Here is a 14,986-nt window from a genome sequence, read left to right on the forward strand (position 1 = left end):
CTTCTAGAGATTGTAAAGTAAAAATGAAAATCCTTTGTACTTTTCTCATTTCCATTTATACCCATATGTTTCATTTGGCAGTGTGTCAAACTGCTATCTGGAGGAGCGCCTCTCATAGCAGGTACCATGATTTGCTTTTCTCTTCACTTTTCCTGCAGGTAACACTCAGCTTGTTGGCTGAAACATCTCCCCATGCTCAGCTATGAGATCATGGAGAAATTTCACTAAGCTGCTTGTTTGTGCTTCTCTGCTGCGTAAAAGGGAGATATTTTCTACCACAATCACTTTAACATAGCTCTTACTTACAGTGAACCAATTTTTCTTCTGTATGGGTCTTACTGCAGTATTTGGATAACTGAGAAATCTTGCAGTGCATTGATAGAGGAGTATATGGAGCTGAGCAATTCTCTGCGTGGTTTTGTTCTTTGACATCTTCCAGAGAGCCTTCCTCGTAACATGATTCAGAGCAAAAACTGTGAGAACTCTGGATGCACAGGTGTAGATGATCAAGACGACTTAAGGTTTATGTAAGAATAAATGCACAAGCCTGATTAATGGAACTTCTCCAGTTTTTAAGAAACTTTGTGGCAGCCACTGAATGATACCAAAGTTTTGGCTGTGGTTGTATTCAAGTTGTACCGTTTTCACTACAATCAGAGCTAAAATCCAGTTGGGAAGGTATAGGAGTGGCAGAGATGTTGGTTAAAATTTTTGCTGATTTTTTTTCACTGGATTTTCAGTAGTTATGCTCTGGGACGGGAACTCAGACCACAGATGATAGTGGAAGAAAACTCATTGAGTGATGGTTTTCAGGGCTCATATTATACTGTACATTAAGGAAGTCCTGGGCCATTGCTTTGTATGTGTATTGCCATTCATCTATGGTTGGATTCAGTGTTAGCATTGTGAAGTTATGCTTTTTGCGATGGAGTAAGTAGAAACAATTGTAAAAGAACTTGGCATGTGGAAGATCTCTGATTTTTCAGTTTGAATTTGGAACCAAAGAAACCTTTGGAGAAACACAAACCAAACCCAGTGGACTTTCTGGCCTGTTGAGGGATGAGAAATTTCAACACAGTCAAAAGGAAGGCATTGCACAGTCACTCAGAAAAAGATGATTCTGATGGCAATTATAAGTGGAAGTTTGCTTTAGGTGAAAGCGTTTGCTGTTTTGACATATCTTTGTATTAGTGAAAAATAGCAATAGGAAGATATTTTCAGTCCTCATGCAGTGAATGTCATGTTGATTGCTATATCATTTGAGGAACATGGTTTAGGGATCCTGACAATGCAGGGTGAATGGTTGGACTCGATGATCTTGAGGGTCTCTTCCAACCAAATGATTCTATGATCAAGGAACTCATGGGTTTTTAGTACACAAATGAGCAGAAATGTATTTTGAGGAGTATGTGATTAACCTGCATTTATATGGGAAGGTAAAATATTTCACAGGTTCTCTGAAAATAGTGTATTGGTTCTAGCTTATTGCTGCAAACATAATCATCTCTCACTGAGTCCTTGAGATGTCAGTGTCTGATAGTATGGTCTGATTCAACTAGCAGTGTTCTTACAAGTTCAACAGATGTTTAATTTCTAAACTGGTGGGATCATAGTTCGTTTCTCTCCTCCTCTCAGGAGGAGATATTTATTGCTGTTCCCTGAGATCATGTTCTATTTTATGCTTTTCATACTAATTTACTTAGCTTCATATTGGAATAAAACTATGTTTTGGAAAGACGGTAGGGATAGCCAGCTTTTTACATAAGTCATTATTTAACTTTTTTTTTTGATGGAAAACTATTAATTATAAAACATTTTAATTGTTGTTGATCTGTACATTGTTTGTAACTGTAAAAAAGTGATTGAAAATAGTTTTTCATTTGGATTTAAATTTTCATTGTTCCTTATGTAACTCAAACATGACAGCAGTTTGTTACTGCAGTAACAACTTGCAATTGAAAATACCTGGCCTTTTTGTAATTGTCCAAACTTAATGTTGTACAAAAGTCAAATTGATTTAAATAGAGTGAAAGAAAGCTGTTTTAATGCAAATTTTTAACACATTAAAAAATAACAATAGAAATAAGGAAACTGAACTACTTAATAGTGATTCTTTTTGTTCCATTGTTAATGTTTTCTAAATTATGAGCACTGTGAATAATTAAATTCAAACTTATTCCTGAGCTGACATAACCCTCCCGTTAATACCTAACATTTGGATTCATGAAAACAGTTTTGATGTTTCATTCACTCTTGTAGGTGAAAAAAAATTATAGTAGTCTTGAAAAGTAGGATTTTGGTTAGGTTTTTTGAATCCTTATATTTCACTTTAAATTGATTTTTGGAAACAAGAATGAATGGCAAGATCAATTGTATGAGATGTACCAAAACTGGCACAAGCATAAGCCTAGGAATGGTATTGACTGTGGTGTTACAATACCGGGCTTCTGTTGTCAGAGCTGAGTGTTGCCTGATACAGCTGAGAAAGGAAAACCCTTTCCCCTGTTGAGAATTGTTGTTTCTCTGGCTTCCTGATAGTCCTGTGGAAGTGAGAATCCTTTTTCCCTTCTCTCAGCATCTCTCAGACATTTGAACATGCAGTTGATCAATATCAAATTCAATCTCACTCTGAATATGGAATTGGAAATTAATTAGAAGTTGGTATTCTGAAACATGGTAGGAGGTGGCTTTGAAATATCTGGAAGAGTGTTGGGGCAACCCATCTGAAATAATTTGAAGAGAATGTGTTACTTTTTTTTTTTTTTACGATTAAATTATTTAAAAAAAACCCCAACACCTAAAGGCAGGTATATCATTAGATGTGTTTGTTTATGAATGAGTGATCATCGGGAAGGATATTGTGTGTTTTATTTGTTTGTCCACATAGATAAAACTTTCCAGTAAAATAACCTGGTGTTCTTTAATCACTCCGTGAATAGGTGAAATCTTTGACACTGATTACCAACAAACCTCAAGGTGAAGTGCAATATTTCTACATCAGTAAGTCTGACATCTCAATTGCCAACACAGAATATATATAAAAATAAAATACAGTACATGACATATATGAAATATGTCAGTATAAATATAAAATATTGTTATAGAATATGTATATAATTTTGAATCCTAGGCATTTTCACTGAATCAGCATTGCATTTTGTTCCTTCAGTGCAGCTGAGAGTCCACTTTTGGTTTAGGTGCACTATCAGTGTTTTCTTCAAAGTTCTGTTTTCCTGTTCCAATGGCAACCAGTGGTTCACAGCCAACGAGATCCTCCTCCTGTCTTGAATAAAACATGACTGAGGGAAAGGATCAAAGATGGAGAGGAGGAGGACCTGGCAGTCTCTTCTTTGTTTCCTAATCCTTCACTGCTCAACAGAAAAGCAAGTTCTGGTAATGGCAGTTCTTTGGTGACTCACGCCAGCCTCTGTTCCCACATTTTGCCATTTACTATGGTTGGGTTTTCTTCTCAGATGTGCCACTGAAGCTGCTGAGAACAGGTCAGAGCTGCGAGGCCTTTCTGTGTAGGGAGCACCAACTGTCAGGGAAGAAAAGGGCAGCAGTGATTGCTCTGAGCTGCCTCAGATCTTCTTCCATGTCCCAACTTGTCTGTTTACACAGTGATTGTTTCCGATATCTTTTCAACTCTGTTATGCTCAGAATTATCCAATTATCATCAAGTCCTGTCACTTTAATGTTCAAGTATCTGTTTCCCTAGTGGTCTTCCAGTCACTCTTTACTTCAATTCTAATATTTACAGCCTTCTGGTAATCCTTTGCCACCTCTCTTTCCCCAGCCATCCTTTTTACGCTCTTGACTGCCTTTCCAGGGTCTGTGCAGCTCTCAGAACGTCATGGCCTTCTCTGTGTTCCCTCTGTACCTGCCTGACCCGGCTGCTTCACTCATCCTGCAGTTTAGTGTGATCATCTCCAAGCAGTTTGTCATTGCCAGGTTGTCACATCCAGATCTCCAAAGACAAGCTTGTCTTCAGCTGCATCTCAGCCATTCTCTGTCTTGTTGTGCTGCTCTTCTCAGTATCATCGCAGTGTAGAAAACGTCTCCCAGCATTACTCCAGCCCTTTCAAAGACAAAATGAATAATGAAGTAGGTTTTATTGCCATTGTGTTTGTTTCTGAATATAGTGTGGTAGCTCGCTGGGTCATAGTTGATTTTGCATTATTAATGAAAATACTTCTGTAATTTATTAATGTTTTCTTTAAGTGAAAATACTATTTTCAGCTTGCCAGTTTGATGAGGAATATTGTAATTTTTAATTTTTATTGAGTGAGGTTTGATTTCGAAAGTCAGTGCTCTAGATACTGGTATCTCAAACTACTCCAGTATCCACCAAAGTCAGATGAAATAAATATCTTGCCAGAAAGCAGAGCGGAGGGAAAGAAAAATTAAAAAAAAAAAAAGCAAACCAAAACCTGAACACTTTCTTACACTGGGAGCATTACTTACTGCCTGAGGTTTTATGTAAATATCAACCTCTTAGCTCAATATAAATGTTATTATTTTAAATTTATATTCTAGCTAATTTAATGAATAATCAGGTCAGGACTTATTTATGCTAACTGCTGGACAAACCAGTAGCATGTATTCATGTAGCAAAGATTGACTGTAAAGCTACATCTCTTGAAAATAAATAGTTTGGTCAAGAGCAATTTTAGAGTTGCATTTAATTTTGAATTAAGAAACTAAAGCATATCTCTTACTGTTGTTGCTTTTGGCTTTTTTATTAGAAGTGATTATTTCAGAGAGCTAGTCTCTCTTAGCATCTCCTGGGAAGTACATCTCTTAAGTATTAAAACAAAGACTCAGTGTTAGTATCTGCGCAGTACAGTACCTACCAATATTTTTTTTTATTCCCACCAGGCAGAGTATTTCAATTACTGTAAGATGTCATACATCTTTCCAGAAGTCTTTTTTTTTCCTAAAAACTTGCAGCTTTTTCTGACTTAATCATGTATGTCCAGAATTACTGCAGAATAAGGAACAGAAACAAACCATTTAAACCAACATATTGTATAAATGTCTTTTTTTTTATTTTTTTATTTATTTTTCTCCCTTATTTATTTAGCTTATTGCTGTAATACTTCAGCTAACTCCTGTTCAGTTGACCAGTACAGGAGTATTGTGTTAACTGAATGTCTATAGCTTCTAATATTTGGGTTACATCTTCTCTCAGTAAAAGAACCAGGCAGAAGATCAGTCTGGATTTGAGGCATTTTTAGTACAGCTCCCATTTAATCTCTTGTTTCAGAGAGACAGACAGACGTGGCTTAAAACTCCAGGCTCTCTGTGGTTATTCTGGGTTGGTTTCCCAGCCATAAACGTACAGTAAATTATTGGTTTCTGACATCTCCTGATAGTGTGGTAGCTGTGACAGAAATGTAATTGTAATTCATGGTGTCTTAGCAACATAAAGTTATCTTTACAAGTGGGGAGAAATGTTTTGTGGGTGCCTGTAACTTAAGTTTAAAAGCCATGGCCCACAATTTTTTTTTTACATTTCATAATCAGACTTTGTATTTAAAATGCAACTTGCCATAATTTACCACTTACCCATAAATACCTCTTAGTAACATAATATTTCCTCATTCTGAGCAGGAACTCCAATAGCAATTGAAGGAGGGAAACAAAAGGATTCCTTGACATGATGGAGTAAACTAGAAAAAAAAAAACACCCTACTTCTTTTTCAGGGAACATTGCAGTGATTTCATGGTAGGAATGATCAGTTAGTGTGCGGTAGTTTTCTTTTGAGTCAGATCTTCCTCACCTGTTTTCCATTGCATGCTTACAAAAAGAAATAGAGATGTTACTCTTCATGGGGAATACTTAGGGGAATTGCAGTTTCTACTGATCCAAAGTGAGAGCCTTGCTTGTCACATTTTATGGTATCCAAGTTATTGGAAAGAACTGGGCCTATTCCCAGATCAGTATTTGGAACCATTAAACACATCTTAGAATGCATTTCAATAAACCTGTAGTCCTGGGTGCGCATTAATCATCTGACGTAGCAGTGCTGTTACCTTCCAACTATTCATTTTTCTCCTTAGTGTACAAATACCAGCTCGCTTGCAGGACTGTAACACCTCCATCGCCCGATGCTTTTGTTCATAAAGGTGGCATCCTTTTAAAGTAGTTATGGAAATGTTGAGTTATAATTGTGCAAATCAATGGCAGGATTTAGGTGAAAAGTGTCACTATTTTTTTTTTCTAGACGATACGTTCAATACTCGGTTGTCAGAGATGAACTCTGTATGAAGAACTGCTTTGAGTCCAAAGTGGTACAATGAACAGTGCTACTCTCAAATCAGTGTTTCAGAAATATCAGTTAAATGCAGTTTTGGCTTGTGTGCTTTATGCCAAAGTAGGATTCAAAAGTGAAACTTCTGTTCTTACGTAGTTGAGTGTTTTGGGAAAATTCAAAGGCATAGGCACAGCATTACTGCCTTTCTTAATTACTTGATGTCTTTGGTTATGGAGGGAAGACTGCAATACTGTAAAGGACATTTCAAAATAGTTGCTCTTTAATATGGACTCTTCTTGCAGGCTACAAAGTTCAGGAAATCAGATGTTTTATTTAGGTTGAACAAGGATAGTATATGAAGAGGAAGAATATTAAAAAGAACTGGAGAAGTTGAGAGAAAGAAAGCAAATGGGACAAGATTTCTGCAGATCTTCCTTCTCCTATTATTTTTCCTTGAAAATTATTTGTTGATGTAAGAACAGGTAAACCCAATGGGTTAGGTTGGCTGTATGTCTTTGGTCAGAAAAGCTGCTTTCAGAAAAATACTTTGATTTTTTCCTTTAATTATTTTTCCCCTGTAACAAGATGTGACATTCTTTTCAGTGTGTGCTTGAAACAGTATTCCTAAGTCTGCTTGCCTCTTATCTGTGTATGGTTTGGGTCTTCCATGTTCAGAAAGGATGAATTTAAACTAGAATTTAAGATGAGAGAGAGGTGAAACAATCATAAAAAAACTCTACCTACTTTCTGAAAAGTTTCTGAAAGAGGTTAAGTTATATGTAGTGGAAATACTGGGGAATTAGGAACACTTATATGTTCTGATAAAGTGTAATTGTTTGCAAGAATTGCCTAACACTGATTTTAAACTTGTTAGTGTTTTGCTAATAACTTTGACAGCAATTAGGCCAGTCACTGATATCTGTTACAATGTAAAGCATTTCATTAAAATAGAAGAGCGGAGATTTTGTGCTCTGAAAATCAATGTTAAATGCTGTACTTGTGAAATGGAAGAGAAATGGGGCCGAGAGTATACTGGCTTTTTGGCACTTGACTTAAGACACAGTCTGTCATGCAGCACTTTTATAAGACATAGGATAAATTAATAGATATATGGATCTTGGGAAATCAGGTTTTCCATATCCAGCTGAGCTGAAGTTTACATTGACTATAGATATGGTCTTGATTTTTAACTGTCTTAGGCTGCATCGTTCAAATTTGAGACACTTTGTTCCAGTAGCACGTAACTTTTTTCTTTTCCCTCTGAAGGAGAACAGCTCAGTGTTTCTATCTCTGGTATCAGCAGCTTCCCATTTAAACACATTCCCTGCTATTTTTCAATATTTCTATATGCTACCAACCGGAAGTTTTAAGGTGGGAATAAAGGCAAATCTTGCCTCTGTGAGTTTAGCATTCATCTAATGCTAGCTTTCTTTGAACCATCACATCTGTTTATTTCAGTGCTTGGATTCTTGTAAAAATAATTGTGGCACAGTCCAAGAAAATGGAAACATGATTTCATATAATTGTTCTTTTAAGTAGCAGCATGAAATAATTAGTATGGCATACTTTAATTGGTGGCATCCTGTTGACTTTTTATGAAAGACTTGAATTATAATAAAAGCAGAGAACACAAGTTGTTTAGTGCCTATAAGCCAGTGCTGTCATCTTTAGGGAGGGGGAAAAAAAGCAGTTCTTTTTTAATGGCAGATCCAGAGTGTAATAGGTGTTCTGCTTCTATTTTTTTTTTTTTTTTTTTTTTTACTGAATATTCCCTTGGGAAGGATTTTTGACAGGAAAATTACAGGATTGGTGCCCACTGTAAGATTTATGTTGATAATTGAAGCTGCTTCTTCTCAATAAAATGTAAATGCAGCTTAAATAACTAGGCAAAAAAGGAAAGAAACAGTTTTTTTAAAAAATAAAAATAAAAATAAGTAGATATGTAGGAAGATTATAACTTGGTTGTCAAGGCCATTATACCCCTCAGGCAGTTGTGACTAAATCTGTGGTTAATGCTCACTATGTGCCAATTGAAACACATGCAACTTTTGTCCCTTTCTGCTTCAAGCCATTTTATGAACTTTTTTAGAGAAATGTTACTTTATAATATGCTAGGATAAAACAAAACAAAACAAACTTTAATGGACATTTCTGTCATTTTAACTCTTCTAATGTTACTCAGCAAAGATATTTTTTAAAGTATCTGAGTATTCCTGGAGCTTCCTAAGGACTCCCTGCCCCCCTGCCAAGAGTTTTGGGTCTCATTTTTCACGAAAGTTCAGAGATCAGTCTTTAAACTTTTATTCTGTAGAGTACTTGATGTCAGTGTACAGTCTCTTGAATGTCAGTATGGAAAGCGTGCCCACAATATATCTGAAACAGTAATTCATTTATTTGTGGTCTGGGCCAGGCTGACAGAAACAATAGGAGACTTGTACTACATTGTGTGCTGGTTGATTAGCATAATATGTGAAAATACAAACATGATAAATAATAGCATCTGTGCCAGCTTTGTTTTTTTAAAACAATTCTTAACTATCTTTAAACACTTTACGTTGAGCTTGGATTTTCGTATTTCCAGAGAGACTTACAACAATTAATATTTAGCTCTCCACTCCTTTGTTTCTGTTCCTTTCCTTGTGAGATTCATCACAAGTGAGTAAAAGTATAAACAAAATAAAGTGTTTATCCCTATCTAGGCATTTTTACCTCGCAAAGAGATATTAAATTCATCACCCCAATTGTGAGGGCAGCTTTCTTGCATGAGGGACTTTTACACAGCTTTTGTGAAAAGTTCAAGACGAGTAGACACAAATGCAGTTTGTAATGTCTGAGACTTGCTCTCAGGGTCAAAAGAAGTAATTTAGAGGCTTTTTTAGGTACTGCAAAAGACCAGTGCTGACTGGCACTCTTTTCTTGTACTTTTAGCTCTCCCCTCACTGGATTTGGGTAGTGCCCCGCCTCCAAGAGGTGCAGCTCAAAATTTCAGACTGATGTGCAGGGGTGCCCAGCACTATGTAGCCAGCAAAGGGATCTGGGTGTTCCCTGGTTTCTGCTCTGTCTGCCTGTACTTCAGTTTTCGTATTTCAGGCAGTTGTAAGTAAAAGTAAATGTAAAATATAATCACTTGTTTTGCTTTAGGTACAATAAAATCTTGCAATATTGTGAATATCCGAACAGAAACTGGCAAATGAGGTAGATGATATAATATTTCTTATAATGAAGGAATATAGACCTAAATACAATACTACTTACTATCTTTACTCGAAGGACTAAAAAGTAGGTTTGTTTCTATTCAGTTACTTTGTGTTTAATGATCAGTAATGCTCATGCAAAACTGTCGTCTTTCACTGCATACAGAAGGCAAAAATGTTTCAATATAATCAAGTCATACTACCAGAGGTTGGAGGATGTGTGGTGAGGGCACGCTGACTGGCGTAGCATTTAATGTGCATTGATTTTCTTGAGGTGAAGGAAATGTGAAATAAACTTTACATGAAAGTTCTACATTTTAGAATGTTTTTATAAATACTGTATGCACACACACATACATAGTATATATTGAAAGCAGAGCTCTCTCTGGGACTGTCCTCTCCTTGTCTCTATGCCTTTCTTAGTACCAATTTATGGTCTATTAACCTGCTGTGAATAGATCTTGAATTTCTTTCTGGTGCTTCACAGCTGTTCAAAACCCATGTTGTTAATGCTAATAAAGAAACTTGGCATCTGAAAGTTTAATAATCAGGAATTAGTGTCCCAGGAGACTAATTTTATGTGTGCAAAGTTGTATATCAAGAAAGAGAGAAATAAGGAAAATAGTAATAAAACCCCACAAGTTTTTATAGCTGCTTATTCCTAATTTGGAATTCTTGGGCACTCGCTTGGTGTTCGTATTCTTCTGTAGTATATATCTATCCAGACTATTGTAGGTTTTTTCATGCCAATTATCAGCTTGCAGTTTGAATTAGTTTGAAATTGAATGCTTTGCTAGAAGAGTATCTTTTTGCTTGTAACTTTTCTTTTATCCCCAATACTGTTGTCTCATGTTGTATTAGAGTTCTAGATGGGAGATAGTAAACATTTTATACTTTAAAAACTTGCTCTAATTTTCCTAGACACAAGAGTTGTAAGAAGCACTCAGGTACTCCATGATTTGTACCTCTATGGTACTGCTTAACAAGTGACTAGAAAGAGCTGATAGACCAAGTGAAATAAAGCAACTTTGTGGGTGCTGGAGATGTTAGACTTACTCTGTAGACATTGCGTTAATTATTGGGCTTTTCAAAAGGTCGAACGAGGTTGACTATTACTTATTATTATGAATTAGCGCAGCACCAGTTTTGCTGATAGTGATGGTCTAATGTCTGCAGAGTATCTGCAGGATTAGTTTTTCATAATTTTATATGTGTGTGTGTGTACATATATATGCATGTATGTATAAATTTATATATGCCATGCTGGAGGAAAGGGATGCCATCCAGAGGAGCCTTGACAGGCTTGAGAGGTGGGACCGTGCAAACTTCATGGAGTCCAACAAGGCCAAGTGCAAGGTCCTCCACATGAGTCGGGGCAATCCCAGGCATAAATACAGGCTGGGTCGAGAATGGATTGAGAGCAGCCCTGAGGAGAAGGGCTTGGGGGTGCTGGTGGATGAGAAGCTCAACATGAGCCGGCAATGTGCACTGGCAGCCCAGAAAGCAAATCGTATCCTGGGCTGTATCAAAAGGAGCGTGGGCAGCAGGTCAAGGGAGGTGATTCTGCCCCTCTGCTCTCGTGAGATCCCACCTGGAATACTGCATTCAGCTCTGGAGTCCTCAGCACAGGAAAGACAGGGACCTGTTGAAATGAGTCCAGAGGAGGACCATGAAGATGATCCAAGGGCTGGAGCACCTCTGCTATGAAGACAGGCTGAGAGAGTTGGGGCTGTTCAGCCTGGAGAAGAGAGGGCTCTGGGGTGATTTTATTGCGGCCTTCCAGTACCTGAAGGGGGCCTACAGGAAAGCTGGAGAGGGACTTTTTGACAGGAGTGTGTAGTGATAGGACAAGGGGTGATGGCTTTAAACTGAAAGAGGGTAGATTTCAGTTAGATAGAAGGAAGAAATTTTTCACTGTGAGGGTGGTGAGGCACTGGAACAGGTTGCCCAGAGAAGTTGTGGATGCCCTGTCCCTCGAAGTGTTCAAGGCCGGGTTGCATGAGGCTTTGAGCCTAGTGGAAGGCGGCTAGGTGATCTAGTGGAAGGTGTCCCTGCCCATGGCAGAGGGATTAGAACTACATGTTCTTTAAGGTCCCTTCCAATCCAAACCATTCTATGATAATATAAAAATGGATGTGATTTAGGAACATGGCAGTTTAGTTCGCTAGTACAGGTTGCCTGTTGAATAAACGCGTTTTAATGTATTCACTCGGGAGAATCTTGCTCGCAATGAAGTGCATCAAGGTGGTGGTTGGTTTTGTGTTTTTTTTTTTTTTCCCCTTGAGATGTCAATAGCTGTTCTTATTAAATCGAGTACTATGGGGTAATGGTTAAGTAGTTGTATTGCAAAACATGGTGACTGTACCTAGCAACGATCTCCTAAGAAAACCTTGTGGTTTTGTCTTGCAGGCTCCCGTCTTCGGCAAGAGGATTTCCCACCTCGAATTGTCGAACACCCTTCTGATCTAATTGTTTCCAAAGGAGAACCAGCAACTTTAAACTGTAAAGCAGAAGGAAGGCCAACGCCCACCATCGAGTGGTACAAGGGAGGGGAAAGAGTGGAAACGGACAAGGATGATCCGCGCTCCCACCGCATGCTGCTGCCCAGCGGATCTTTATTTTTCTTACGCATAGTCCATGGGCGCAAAAGTAGGCCTGATGAAGGGGTCTATGTTTGTGTGGCAAGGAATTACCTTGGGGAAGCTGTAAGTCATAATGCATCGCTGGAGGTGGCAAGTAAGTACATTTTTTAATTATTTTTTTCCGCTCTTCAGTAACAGTCACTTGCTTTGATTTTATTTGAAGCTAAAAATATAAGCGTGAGCTGCCTCGTAGGCATTGACTTAAAAGCAATGAAGGAATTCTATGGTTGATTATTATTTATGCAGAGATAAGAAAACAGAAAAACAGTCAAAAGAGGTATCGTATCACTGGAGAAATTTAGACATTTTTCTGCTTTTTCCACTACTTTTATGCCTTCATGCAGTTATGATTACTTAATGTTTGTTACATTTCATATACTTAACTTCAGTTTATAGATGTTTTTTCTTCTCCAGATAACTATGCAAAATGCAATCTGTAGTAAGAGGCAGGATAGCTAGGATTTGATCTAATAGGGTATGTTTGGAATTGTTGTTGCACAAATAAGCACTGGAAAAAATAATGGCAGATTTAGAAACACAAAATTGTATTTATTTTTTTCCTCTAAAAGTGGCCCTCAAATTATCCTTCTAGTTCTAAGTATTTGGCCATCGGAAGGAGCAGTCAAGTATGTTCACATCACTTTCTAATGCTTATCTCTTCCTGTATACCCTTTAAACTCTATTTTAAAAGAAGAGTGTGTACATGAAAGGGTTTTAAGCATTCATATGGAAAACCAAGAGTAGGTCAAAACTCATCAATTTTGGGGTACTGAAGTACGAGAGCAAACCTAGCAATTCATAAGTTAGGTATCTATTTTAAGTTGCTTTTATAGGCCTACTCTGTAATCTGCAACACTTCATCTGGTGTCATGCTGAAAAGCTAGTTCAGAACTGGTTGAGCCACTCTCTGAAAACAGATCACTGAACAATTCATGTTGTTAACTAGCTCTGATGAGGCTCCTAACTTTTATGCAAGTTAAATGCCACCATTGATGTATAACTTTAGAAGCAGGACTAGATTTTCATAACTCTTGCAGAAGGCAAAAGAAATAAGAATATAAATTTGTGTATTTACTTGAACCCTTTGTCTAGTCTTGCTCATGTTCACAGAAAATCCTAATGACTTTCATCTTTCTTATACCATAAGGATCTTAAGCATCACGTATAATACAGTAAATACACATGATTAAGATCTATGACCATGCTGTTTCCTTGTTACCACTTTTAGTGATAAAAGTAATTAGTGTCTGGCTAGCTGGAAGGATGCTTATCCAGTAAATGTATAACTTGTTTAAATTATCTGTTGATTAGTTACTCTGAAATGTTATATCCAGTATCTTGTAAGTGTAATTTTGAGTGGGCGTTAATGTTTAGGAGATTTTGATTTTTATCTAATTGCTGTAGTTTACTTTATAGCACTGCTTATTGATTCTTAAAATTAGTTTTAATGTCTATCCGTGCAGCAAAGCAGCAGGGCCAGTTGTGCTATTTCACATTCTTTTGGTTTGTGATGTACCTTGAAGTATTGTTTGAAATGCATGTAGTGTTTCTCTGTCTTCCACAATTTTTAATCAGAACCTAGAAACATGAGGGTAGACTTCGGTGGCTGGTACGCTATGGCAGGCATCAATTCAACTGGTATGTAGTTGGTAAATACGTTTGTCATCCCTGCCTCAAGTTATCTTCATGTGATTACAGTAAACAGTCTGACAAGATCTGAATGCAAAATATTGATATTGGCAGAGGCTCTTAAGTTTGTGGCAACCTTCAAGACAAAAAATTAAATATTAATATCTCCTTAAAGGAGTTGAAATGTATACCATCTAACAATAATATAGCAGTAAATTGTTAATCCAGCTCAAAATTGCTCTCGTATCGAGGGCTAGTTTCAGAAAATACACACCAACAATTCTGTAAGGTGGAAAAAAAAATCATAATCTATATTTGGAAATAAGATTTGTAGGTACAATGGTATACAGTTTTAATTGTATACCAGCAGATTATAGACAAAGAATTTTAACAGAAAAGGTTATTATTTTAACCGAAAAGCTAATGATGTGACAATACAAAAGCACCAAAACACTTTAATCAGCACAGAAGAGGTGAGGAACAAGGAAGTAGTTGGAGGCTGGTTGAATAAATTTGCATTAAATTAAAAATCTGTGCATTATAGCTATAATGCCACCATCATTATAAACTGTAGCTACATTCACAATGGATTGCTGCAAATCAGCAAACTGTTTTGATTAACTTCTCAGTACACCTGTTTTGAGCACCACAGCATTTACATTTGTATACACGTAGACATCTACAGTTACTGTTTTAGAAGTCCTTATGTTATAGCTTAATTTCTGTATGTTTACAGAGTAAAATTGCCTTTATTTAGTTCTCATTTACCAAGTACAGAAGATCATTTAGAGTAGTCATTTGGTTATATGCTTTGATGCTGCAAGTTTAAGCAAAAAACTTTTGTGAAACATAGAAAGCAGAAGCATTATTTGCACTGTAACTGCTAGCTTTCACTGGAAGAAGCAGCTCCTATCTGCACCAGGTTGTTTTGTAACATGATAGGGAATTTATCATAACGTTTTCTTTCATCACATCTTATAGTACATTCCTTCACTGTTCAATGGATTTGTAGGTTTGACTTCAGCTTCAAGTTAACACTAAAAATAAATTTTCATGTCTTTTATGCCTTCATGCAGATAGCTTTTAAGTAGTTCCAATGCTTGGCATTGAGGTAGTCCACAAAGAACATGCCCACCTTACTAAATAGGCAACATGTTCTTTAACTACACTGTGCATGGATTCTGCAATGGGAAAGAGGGAAATGTAGAGAGAGTTCAAATGTACAAAAATTTCAGAAGTGCAATACATAAAAAGCTGTTTTATC

The 14,986-nt window shown here is 37.0% G+C and overlaps 1 protein-coding gene across 1 annotated transcript in view; it reads left to right on the forward strand.

Annotated features, from left to right (window-relative positions):
- ROBO1 (roundabout guidance receptor 1) overlaps nt 1–14,986 on the forward strand; it is a 542,241-nt gene that overhangs the window by 254,138 nt on the left and 273,117 nt on the right. The window contains exon 3 of the mRNA XM_086611694.1: nt 11,861–12,187. Within this exon, the coding sequence (XP_086467820.1) occupies nt 11,861–12,187 (327 nt within the window). The remainder of the gene's footprint in view (nt 1–11,860; nt 12,188–14,986) is intronic.

This window comes from Tauraco erythrolophus, chromosome 1 (assembly GCF_009769465.1).
Source record: "Tauraco erythrolophus isolate bTauEry1 chromosome 1, bTauEry1.pri, whole genome shotgun sequence".
In the NCBI taxonomy this organism is placed as follows: domain Eukaryota; kingdom Metazoa; phylum Chordata; class Aves; order Musophagiformes; family Musophagidae; genus Tauraco; species Tauraco erythrolophus.